Source organism: Bos indicus x Bos taurus, chromosome 9 (genome assembly GCF_003369695.1).
Source record: "Bos indicus x Bos taurus breed Angus x Brahman F1 hybrid chromosome 9, Bos_hybrid_MaternalHap_v2.0, whole genome shotgun sequence".
Lineage (NCBI taxonomy): Eukaryota > Metazoa > Chordata > Mammalia > Artiodactyla > Bovidae > Bos > Bos indicus x Bos taurus.
This window is the reverse complement of record NC_040084.1, coordinates 12,655,377-12,667,393: the sequence shown is the minus strand read 5'-3', so window position 1 is coordinate 12,667,393 and position 12,017 is coordinate 12,655,377. Positions and strand designations below refer to the sequence as shown.

Below are 12,017 nucleotides of genomic sequence, written 5' to 3'. Positions count from 1 at the left end.
GACAGAGCTGACTCCAGGAATCTTTGAAAAATGCTTTCCCTCTGGCCAAACATGCAAGGAGAATTCATTTTCCATCTGGATTCTATGACATTTATATTTAGATGTGTTCAACCAACTGTAAGGACTTCACAGTATGGAGGCGCATGCTTTCTGAAGACATGTAGGAAGAGTGTGGACTCCCTGGGGGCATTAGATATGTTTCCACCATGTAGGAACCTAGGGCGGGAGCTGCCCCCTCCTCCTTTTGCCTTCAATCCTTCCCAGAATCAGAATCTTTTCCTGTGAGTTGACTCTTTGCATCAGGTGGCCAAAGTACTAGAGTTGTAGCTTCAGCATCAGTCCTCTCAATGCATATTTAGTGTTGATTTCCTTTAGAATTGATTGATTTGACCTCCTTGCAGTCCAAGGGACTCTCAAGAGTCCTCTCTAGCACCACAGTTCAAAAGCATCAATTCTTGGGCACTCAGCCTTCTTTATGGCCCAACTTTCCCATCCATACATGCCTACTGGAAAAACCATAGCTTTGACTAGATGGACCTTTGTTGGCAAAGTAATGTCTTTGCTTTTTAATATGCTGTCTATGTTTCTCATAGTTTTCCTTCCAAGGAGCAAGTATCTTTTAATTTCTTGGCTAAAGTCACCGTCTGAAGTGATTTTGGAATCCAGAAAAATATAGCCTGTCACTGCTTCCACTTTTTGCCTTCTATTTGCCATGAAGTGATGGAACTGGATGCCATGATCCTAGTTTTTTGAATGTTGAGTTAAGCCAGCTTTTTCACTCTCTGCTTTCACTCTTATCAGAAGACTCCTTAGTTCCTCTTCACTTTCTGCCATAAGGGTGGGGTTCATCTGCATATCTGAGGTTGTTGATATTTCTCCTGGCAATCTTGATTCCAGCCTATGATTCATCCAGTCCAGCATTTTGTATGATGTGCTCTGCATAGAAGTTGAATAAGTAGGGTGACAATATACAGCCTTGTCATACTCCTTTCCCAATTTTGAACCACTCAGTTTTTCCATGTCTGGTTCTAACTGTTGCTTCTGGACCCATATACATGCTTCTCAGCAGACAGGTCAAGTGGTCTGGTATTCCCATCTCTTGAAGAATGTTCCACAGTTTGTTGTGATCCACACAGTCAAAGGCTTTAGCATAGTCAATGAAGGAAAAGTAGATATTTTTCTGAAATTCCCTTGCTTTCTCTATGAACAATGAATGTTGGCTATTTGATCTCTGATTCCTCTGCCTTTTCTAAATCCACCTTGTACATTAGGAATTTTTTGGTTTATGTACTGTTGAAACCTAGCTTTAAGGATTTTTGAGCATAATCTTACTAGCATGCAAAATGAGTGAAATTGTATGCTAGTGTGAACATACTTTGGCATTGCCCTTCTTTGGGATGGGAATGAAAATTCCTTTTCCAGTCCTATGGTCACTGCTGAGTTTTCCAAATTTGCTGACATATTGAGTGCAGCACTTTAACAGCATTATTTCTTAGGATTTTAAATAGCTCAGCTGAAATTCCATCAGCTCCAGTAACTTTTCTCATAGTAATATTTCCTAAGGCCCACTTGACTTCACTGTCCAGGATGTCCGGCTCTAGGTGAGAGACCACACTACCATGGTTATCTGGATCATTAAGACCCTTTGTGTATAGTTCTTCTGTGTATTGCTGCCACCTCTTCTTAATCTCTTCTGCTTCTATTCAGTTCAGTCGCTCAGTCATGTCTGACTCTTTGCAACCCCATGAATTGCAGCACGTCAGGCCTCCCTGTCCATCACCAACTCCCAGAGTTTACTCAAACTCACGTCCATCAAGTCAGTGATGCCATCCAGCCATCTCATTCTCTATCGTCCCCTTTTCCTCCTGCCTCCAATCCCTCCCAGCATCAGTCTTTTCCAATGAGTCAACTCTTCACATGAGGTGGCCAAAGTACTGGAGTTTCAGCTTTAGCATCATTCCTTCCAAAGAACACCCAGGACTGATCTCCTTCAGAATGGACTGGTTGGATCTCCTTGCAGTCCAAGGGACTCTCAAGAGTCTTCTCCAACACCACAGTTCAAAAGTATCAGTTCTTCGGTGCTCAGCTTTCTTCACAGTCCAACTCTCAAATCCATACATGACCACTGGAAAAACCAAAGCCTTGACTAGATGGACCTTTGTTGGCTTTTGAATATGCTATCTAGATTGGTCATAACTTGCCTTCCAAGGAGTAAGCGTCTTTTAATTTCATGGCTGCAGTCACCATCTGCAGTGATTTTGGAGCCCAGAAAAATAAAGTCTGACACTGTTTCCACTGTTTCCCCATCTATTTCCCATGAAGTGACGGGACCGGATGCCATGATCTTAGTTTTCTGAATGTTGAGCTTTAAGCCAACTTTTTCACTCTTCTCTTTCACTTCCATCAAGAGGCTTTTTAGTTCCTCTTCACTTTCTGCCATAAGGGTGGTGTCATCTGCATATCTGAGGTTATTGATATTTCTCCCAGCAATCTTGATTCCAGCTTGTGCTTCTTCCAACCCAGTATTTCTCATGATATACTCTGCATAGAAGTTAAATAAGCAGGGTGACAATATACAGCCTTGACATACTCCTTTCCTATTTGGAACCAGTCTGTTGTTCCATGTCCATTTCTAACTGTTGCTTCCTGACCTGCATATAGGTTTCTCAAGAGGCCAGTCAGGTGGTCTGGTATTCCCATCTTTTTCAGAATTTTCCACAGTTTATTGTGATCCACACAGTCAAAGGCTTTGACATAGTCAAGAAAGCAGAAATAGATGTTTTTCTGGAACTCCCTTGCTTTTTTGATGATCCAGTGGATGTTGGCAATTTGATCTCTGGTTCCTCTGCCTTTTCTAAAACCAGCTTGAACATCAGGAAGTTCAGGGTTCACATATTGCTGAAGTCTGACTTGGAGAATTTTGAGCATTACTTTACTAGCGTGTGAGATGAGTACAATTGTGCGGTAGTTTGAGCATTCTTTGGCATTGCCTTTCTTTGAGATTGGAATGAAAACTGACCTTTTCCAGTCCTGTGGCCACTGTTGAGTTTTCCAAATTTGCTGGCATATTGAGTGCAGCACTTTCACAGCATCATCTTTCAGGATTTGAAATAGCTCAACTGGAATTCCATCACCTCCACTAGCTTTGTTCATAGTGATGCTTTCTAAGGCCCACTGGACTTCACATTCCGGGATGTCTGGCTCTAGGTGAGTGATCACACCATCATGATTATCTGGGTCATGATTCTGTTAGGTACTTGCTGTTTCAGTCCTTATCATGCTCATCCTTGCATGAAATGTTCCTCTGATTTCTCCAGTTTTCTTGAAGAGATCTCTGGTCTTTCTCATTCTATTGTTTTCCTCTACTTCTTTGCATTGTTCATTTAAGGAGGGCTTCTTATCTCTCCTTGAATATTCTCTGGAATTCAGTTGGGTATATCTTTCCCTTTCTCCCTTGCTTTTCACTTCTCTTCTCAGATATTTGTAAAGCCTCCTCAGACAGCCATTTTGCCTTCTTGCATTTCTTTCTCTTTGAGATGGTTTTGGTCATTGCCTCCTATACAATGTTAGGAACCTCTGTCCATAGTTCTTCAGACACTCTGTCTACCAGATCGAATCTCTTGAATCTATTCATCAACTTCACTGTATAATCATAAGTGATAAGACTGAGGTTATATCTGAATAGAATAATGGTTTTCTTCCATTTAATTCTGAATTTTGCAATAAGGAGCTCTAAGTCACAGTCAGCTCCAGGAGTTGTTTTGCTGACTGTATAGAGTTTCTCCATCTTTGGCTTCAAAGAACACAATCAGTCTCATTTCTTTATTGACCATTTGGTGATATCCATGTGTGACATCATCAAAATGCTGGTCTGGATGAAGCACAAGCTGGAATCAAGATTGCTTCGAGAAATATCAATTACCTCAGAGATGCAGATGACACCATTAGGGCAGAAAATGAAGAAGAACTAAAGAGCCTCTTAATGAAAGTGAAAGAATGGAGTGAAAAAGTTGGCCTAAAACTCAGCATTCAAAGAACTAAGATCATGGCATCTGGTCCCATCACTTCATGGCAAATAGATGGGGAAACAATGGAAACAATGATAGACTTCATATTTTGGGGCTCCAAAATCACTGCAGATAGTGATTGCAGCCATGAAATTAAAAGATGCTTGCTCCTTGGAAGGAAAGCTATCACCAACCTAGATAGCATATTAAAAAGCAGACATATTACTTTGCCAACAAGGTCCATCTAGTCAAAGCTATGGTTTTTCCTGTGGTCATGTATGGATGTGAGAGTTGGACTGTGAAGAAAGCTGAGCACCAAAGAATTGATGCTTTGGAACTGTGGTGTTGGAGAAGACTCTTGAGTCCCTTGGTCTGGAAGGAGATCCAACGAGTCCAACCTAAAGGAAATCAGTCCTGGGTGTTCATTGGAAGGACTGATGTTGAAGCTGAAATTCCAATACTTTGGCCACCTGTTGCAAAGAACTGACTCATTGGAAAAGACCCTGATGCTGGGAGGAGAAGGAGATGACAGAGGATGAGATGGTTGGATGGCTTCACCAACTCGATGGACATGAGTTTGAGCAAGCTCTGGGAGTTGGTGATGGAGTTGGTGTTGCAGTCCATGGGGTCGAGAAGAGTTGGACATGACTGAGTGACTGAACTGAACTGATGTGTAAAGCTGTCTCTTGTGCTGTTGGAAAAGGGTGTTTGTTATGAACAGTGTGTTCTCTTAACAAAACTTTGTTAGCCTTTGCCCTGCTTCATTTTGTACTCCAAGGCCAAACTTGCCTGTTACTCCAGGTATCTCTTGACTTCCTACTTTCGCATTTCAGTCCCCTGTGATGAAAAGGAGATCTTTTTCTGGTGTTAGTTCTGGAAAGCCTTGTAGGTCTTCATAGACAGGTCACTCAACTTCTTCAGCATTACTGGTTGGGGCACAGACTTGGATTACTGTGATGTTGAGTGGTTGCCTTGGAAATGACCTGAGACCATTCTGCCATTTTTGAGATTGAACCCAAGTACTGCATTTCAGAATCTTTTGTTGACTACAAGCGTACTTTATATCTTTCAAAGGGTTCTTGCCCACAGTAGCAGACACAATGATCATGTGAATTAAATTTGCCCACTCCTGTGCATTTTAGTTCACTGCTTCCTAAGATGTCGACGTTCACGCTTGACATCTCCTATTTGACCACTTTCAATTTACCTTGATTCATGGACCTAACATTCCAGGTTCCTATAAAATACTGTTCTTTACAGCATCAGACTTTACTTTCAGCACCAGACACATCCACACCTGAGTGTCGTTTCTGCTTCGGCTCAGCCACTGCATTCTCTCTGGAGCTATTAGTAACTGCCCTCTGCTCTTCTTGAGTAGCATATTAGATACCTTCTAACTTGGGGCCTTCATCTTCAGGTGTCATATCTTTTTTTGCCTTTTCATACTGTTTAGGGGTTCTCACGGTAAGAATACTGGAGTGGTGTTCCATTCCCTCCTTCACTGGACCATATTTTGTCAGAACTCTTCACTATGACCCATCTGTCTTGAGTGGCCCTGCATGCCAAGACTCATACTTTGACTTATGGAAGCCCTTTGCCGTGACAAGGCTGTGATCCATGAAGGGGTCTATTTGTAGTAGGAGCTGTCAAACCTTATTAGACAATTCACGTCCACACACAGTGAAGGGTTGTGCCAGCACCAAGGTAAGGGGGAATTTGGGCTAAGGAGAAGGGTTTGGTGCCACCCGCTGGACCAACGTGGGGACAGGACCGACGGGAGTACAAACAATATCCCACCGTGGGGAAGGAAAGAGGCAGCGTCTGAAAGGAGGACCCGATTTTTTAATAGAAAATCCTCTTCTGCTTTCTTATCACAAAAGCTATACATGCTCATACAGAAATAATAGATAATACAGATGAACAAAATAATACATATGAACAAACATAATACAACTATGATGTCACCACTTGGAGATAACTGTTCATTCACTGTTGTAAATCTCTCCAGAACTTTTACTATAAACACATGAATTTACACACACACACACACACACACACAGCCAAAATGGAATAATTTATTTTTTGTGATCCTTTTTCTATTTCAATAATTTTAGACTTATAGCATCTTTTCTAATGTCTGTTACTTCATTATATTGTATGTATGCTACTTCACTTCTAGGATATGGAATTGCTAGAAATGGAATTAGAAATGAAACTGCAGGGTAGGAGGTGTCCGAGCTCAGGCAGATGTAAAGGCTTTGGTGTCTTTTGCCAACTTGCCTTCCAGAAATGTGTGTCCATTTATATTCAGCAAGTCTATTTTGAGTGCTCCATAAGCCTTGTTACTGGTAACTCTCGACTCAGCTGTTCATGGGCTTTCAGCCAAATTCCTAGGGAGGAGAGTGTGGAAACCAGAGGATGCTGAAAAGCTGTGCTGCCAGTGACTCTGGGTACTTGGGGGCTTGGTGTGGGGTGTACAGTCGGAAAGATCCCCTGGAGGAGGGCATGGCAACCTCCTCCAGCATTCTTGCCTGGAGAATCCCATGGACAGAGGAGCCTGGGGCAGGGCGGGGTGGGGGTGGGGTGGTCACAAAATGTTGCACGTGACTGAAGCGACTTAGCATGCAGGCACAGTGCTGGGCAGAGAGCCCTTCCCATCTCAGCACAGTGGCAGGTGGTGGGGAGCCTGGGCAGGTGGGAGACAGGTCAAGTGTGCAGTGCAGAAGGGAGCTGCAAGCTCCATCAGGAGGGGCCACATCGGGTCAGCCTCTGGCACTACTTGGAGGGTGTCCAAAGGTGTGCAGCGTGGGAGGTGTGTGGAGGGGACTCTGGGGGATCCCCTGAGAGTGTGGGGAGGGCGGCCCCAGGAGCTCTGAATGGGCCGGGAGGGGCCTGGGACCGAGGGAACCTGAGGTCACTGTGATCATGACCCGGGTTGTTAATTTTATCCCGCGGGCTCTCAGGGCCTGGGAAAATTCAGGTTCTGCCTGGGGGGTGAGCACAGGGGCTGATGGCCTTTGCAAGCTTTTATGCATTAATGGAAGATGCGATTTGATTTTGGTCCTTTGCCCAGGATAAGAGATCCCAGGGGGCATTCTTAAAAGGAAAGCCAAAATGAAAAAGAAGGTTTTATTTCATAAACGTGGAAATTGTATGGCACTCAGTAAAATGTGTTGGCAAAGGAAGCTTCTGCCACTTAATATAGTAAATAAAATAGGTTAATTCCTTTTGGGAGAAGAACTAGAATTCCAGTTATCATTAGATAAGAACTTTCAACAGGACTCTCTCTAAGGAAGATGAGCAGTTGGCCCCTGATGTAGGGAAAAGCAGTGCTCAGTATAAAAGGACCAGCACCTCCACTGGGTCCAGAAAGACTCTGGCCCTTCTTCCTGCGCCTCAGGTGTCCTGAGCCCCTGGTCATCTTGGTCAGTTTGCAGATTGGATACACTCTGTGCATCAGCAGCACGGTCCTGTTGACCTGACCCCGACCTACCTGAGAAGTAACGTTATGCTGTAGATACCAGAGAAGAACGAACACCACTGTCTCTGACTTCCTTGCAATGTAGATCCAGCTGCCAAACTTGCCTGCAAAAGTCAACTTCTGTACACTTGCCCAAGGCAGACAATAAACTTCCAAGAAAACAAGCAACAAACACACGGTTCTTTCCCTGGGGTTGCTTCCTGCCCTCTCTCCAAGTGGCACCAGGCAGAATCTGCCACTTGGTCCTTGCCTTCGTGTAATACGTAGTTATGGAGAGACAGGGGTAACTCACCGTCCACCACCGGCTTGGGCTGCGAGCTCTTCAGGCGCAGGGAGGGCCGGAAGCGCGTGCGGTCGTTGAAGCTCCAGCTCTTCTGCACTTTGGTGGGGCTGCCCTCAGCCGTGATGTCCGTGCTGGGGGACCGCCTGTCGCCCAGCGACGCCTGCCTGCTCTTGACGCTCTGGCCCCGAGGGCTGGCCATGCGCACGCGCTCCTTGAAGCTGAGCTTCTGGCTGCGGGTGACAGGGGCGGCGTTAGTGCATTTCAGGCCGGGCCGCCCATCCACCTGCGTCAATGCGCTGATGCAACTGTACACACGACCGACGGATCGATCACATACTGCATCACATGAAATGTTTCTAGCAAGTAGGGGCACATCGATACCTTTCTCCTTATTGAAAATTTGAGCTGTCTTTAATCTCTCTGCATTCATCTCCAGTCCATCTCATCCTACGGTTTTGCAAACCCTTCCTGGATTCAACAAAGGCCTGAGACCTAGCACAGCGGTTTGCGCACCATGACACTGGAAAGACCCCAGAACTGGTTTGGTGTTTGCCTTAGAGACACATTTTAGCTTTAACCTCAACTTTTGAAACTTAAAAAAAAATTTTTCGTTTTTTTTTGGGGGGGGAGCATATCTATGTAATTTCTAAAATATTTCTACAGGAAAACAGAGATGACAGTTACACATGCATACGTAGTCTGCATGCATTTTATATTCCAGGCAAGATTATGACTTCCAGATCCATGCAGTCTTGGAACAGCTGGCAGTACTGCAGACAGCATTAGACGTACAGCACTTAACACATTTATTCTTGCTAGACAAAAACCACACGAGGTAGAACAGCTTCAGTTTATAATGAACCAGATGACGGATTTAACAGAATGAGATGTTGTGTTCATCAACACAGACTCTTGCTATTAAACAGGTTATTGATTTGCTGTGGCAGCTCCTGGTGAATTATATTTGTTCACATTCAGTTCTCAGACGCCAGCTTGGCCTGAACTGTGGTTGGTTGTTAAGGAAGTGCTAACAAGGCAGCCCCCAGGCCTTCCTGAGTGTGAGTGGGGTATGAGGTGCTGGGAGCGCAGGCTGGAATCAGAGACCTGGGTTTGGAGGCCTCTCTTCTAACTCGAAGATAAAAATAGCAATGTAGCTGAGGGACTCTTATGGGGATCAGGTGAACTGTACAAAGTTCTGTGTTCTTGTTCATTTATAAAGTACTGTGTTATTCATTACAAAGTGAGGCTGTGGGGAGAAGAATAGATGGAATATTGGGACTGACATATACACATTACTATATATAAAACAGATAACTAATAAGGACCTGCTATATAGCACAGGGAACTCTACTCAACACTCTGTAATAGTCTATATGGGAAAAGAATCTAAAAGAGTTGATACATATATAACTGATTAGCTTTCCTGTGCAGCTGCTGCTGCTGCTAAGTCGCTTCAGTTGTGTCCGACTCTGTGCGACCCCATAGACGGCAGCCCACCAGGCTCCAGCAGAAACTAACAAATGTTTTAAATCAACCCTACTTAAAAAATTAAAAAAAAAAATGAGTGCATTTATATTTTTATGGGAAAAAAAAGTGATTCCCTTGTGGAGCGAGAAGCCCAGGGCTCTCAGGCCTGAAGCAGTGGACTGGATGAATCTGAGGCCCACTATCCAGATGCAGCCTTTGTGGGACATGGAGACAGAATTCTTATGGACAGGGATTCTCGGAGACCACGTGAAACACTTTCTTTTGCGCTTTCCGCCATGTCCACTGTCCCCAGCGGCAGCTTGCCAACAGCAAATGTGTTTAGCAGATCTATGTCTTGTAGCTAACAAGCACAGTAACATTGATTTTTCCATGCCTAGCTGCTTAACAGATGATGTTCTAGGAAGACACCATGTTTTCTGTGTGTTTATGTGAAAACACATCGGGCAGTGGATTGCAGTGGTCAGCAGGTCCTGGTCACGACACACGTGCTGGCCATGCAGCTGACAGCTCTGTGCGGAAGGGCAGACACAGGCAGGATTGCTGGGGTGCGGGCAGAGGGCAGGCAGGGCAGGCGGTTCAGGGCTCACTAACACAGGCAGGGCTTTCTCTGCACTTGACAAACGTGTGATTAAATGATGGATTCATTCAATGACAATAAAGTATAAAACTGCATCTTCTTATGCTCAGGCTACATCCTCCATGTCATCCAAAGTTCACAGTATTTAAACAAATCCTCAAAGGGATGGTGCTCAAAATGCCCACTCTTTTCAAGCTTTTTTTTCCCCTTAATACTAGAAACTACAAGCCTCTTTTAAGTTTCAGCCATCTGTTCTGTTATTTAAATGTATAAGGATCTGGTTTAGGAACGCACCTATGCACCTCTATTTAGATTAATGAATGGCTTATCGACAGAGCTGCCGTTACAAGTGGTCTCATTATACTTTAATCCATTACCTTTTCTGGAACTAACAGATGCTAATTACTATAGAAGGTTGGGTTCAGTTAATAGCAAATTATTTCTCAAACTTTCAAGATATCTCTCTTTCCTTTGCCAACTGAATGAATAGGAAACTGATAAAACCATTATAAAACCATTTAATATGAAATTTAGTTTTTTAAAAATTTCAGTTGCTAAAAATGTTTAAAAAATCTAAAATAGGTATCAGCATTAAATCTACCAATGTTATTTACAATAACAAAAACCTTTGAAAAATACTCATAAAATATTTAAAAATTGTCCCTATAAAACATTTAATATTGTCTTTAAGAATTAACGGGAATGGAAAGAATATTATTTTCTGAATCTCAGTACTACTTAAGGCATGAGAGTTGATATAAATGAGTTCTGGGTACCTTTTCCCCTTTTGTCCTTCTAAAGTATGTGAATATTTGACACATCTAATGTTAAAATATTCTAATGTTAGAATTATTTTGAAGTGAACTCAACACATTAAACACTAAATTAGAAAAAAAAAAGATGTTATGTTTTCACTCTTTCTTCTGACATAATATGTCTTCTGACATAGTATGACTTAAGAATAATATCCTAATCCAGAACTTTTTAGCCAAGCAATATTTTCTTTTCCAAGCCAAAGATCTGTTCTTGTGTTTTCCTACAAAAAGTTTACTTTTATTAATTTTTGTAGTTCATTTCCCCTTTGCAAATCAGCAGAGCACCTTGATGAGCTTACTATTAAATGGATTAGGTGACTGCTATTGAAAACACACATTGATTAAAAAAATACTCTTCCCTAGTCCAGTACGTTTTCATTATTTTTCGGCTTTTTTGCGATATCTATGAATGTGATTTTTGAGAAAGGTTTATGAGACAGTGTTTTTTTAGGAAGGTTGCCAAAGCCTATCCCCAAGAAAGAAGGAGGCCTCTCTTTGGAGAAAGCAACCAAAAGGCGACTGTGGTCATTGACGGTGTGCAGCCCCTGGTCCCCGGCCACGGGCTGTCTTAGGGCAGAAGGCATGTCCGCCCTGCAGGGGTTCTTGTCACCAGATGCTCGTGTTCCTCAAATGGCCAGCGTGCAGTTGGCCCCTGGGGGATCCCTACCAGGGACTGGGTGGCATCACAGCATCCCCATGGTAATCCTCCTGGACTCAGAACGCTGTAGTTATTGTTACGCTTAATAAAGGTTTCAGCCCTTCACAGGATAAGCCTCCTGCAAATTCTCGCCCCTTGCACAATTCGGCAGCGCAGTGGAGCCAGGACAACTCGGTGCGTGCACGGCTCAGCATTGTCCACCGCCAGGAGGGTCCACTAGGACCTGCCTGTTCGTCCCCAGGGCGCAGGGGACCCAAGCAGGCAGCAGGCAGCGGAAGGAATACAAGCGGGCTGGAAACCTCATTCAGGAGTCCTCAGAAGAGTAAGTCTGAGCAGGGCTCAGTAGAGGGCCGGGTGACCTGGTCATGCACCTGAGGTTAGTTGGCATTCTCAGATCTCATGTCAGCAGCCGGGATGCTGGTACCTCTGCTTCCATGAGGTGTGTATTCTGAAGAGCTTCTGCTTATGACTACAGACCTGACTAGGAGTGAGGGGGAGACAGCAGGTTGTTACTAGGCATTGCAACTGGAAAAGGGCTCAGGGGCTTGTGGTCTTGAAAAGCAAAGCCATTTGGCTTCCTCATTATTCATATGCAAGTACCTGGACTATTTAAACACCAAGGACAAACTAAATTAATTATGCTGCTCAAAATGGATGCCATGTTCTTAATGGTTAAGTAGAAACAATTAGATTTGAAGCAGGCTTTCC

The 12,017-nt window shown here is 43.7% G+C and overlaps 1 protein-coding gene across 3 annotated transcripts in view; it reads right to left on the bottom strand.

Annotated features, from left to right (window-relative positions):
* KCNQ5 (potassium voltage-gated channel subfamily Q member 5) overlaps window positions 1-12,017 on the bottom strand; it is a 624,758-nt gene that overhangs the window by 73,584 nt on the left and 539,157 nt on the right. For 2 of the 3 annotated variants that reach the window (XM_027550934.1, XM_027550935.1), the window contains one exon: window positions 7,781-8,001. In XM_027550934.1, the coding sequence (XP_027406735.1) occupies window positions 7,781-8,001 (221 nt within the window). Of the gene's footprint in view, window positions 1-7,780; window positions 8,002-11,733; window positions 11,791-12,017 lie in introns of all 3 variants that reach the window. The other variant, XM_027550933.1, reaches the window with a different exon arrangement.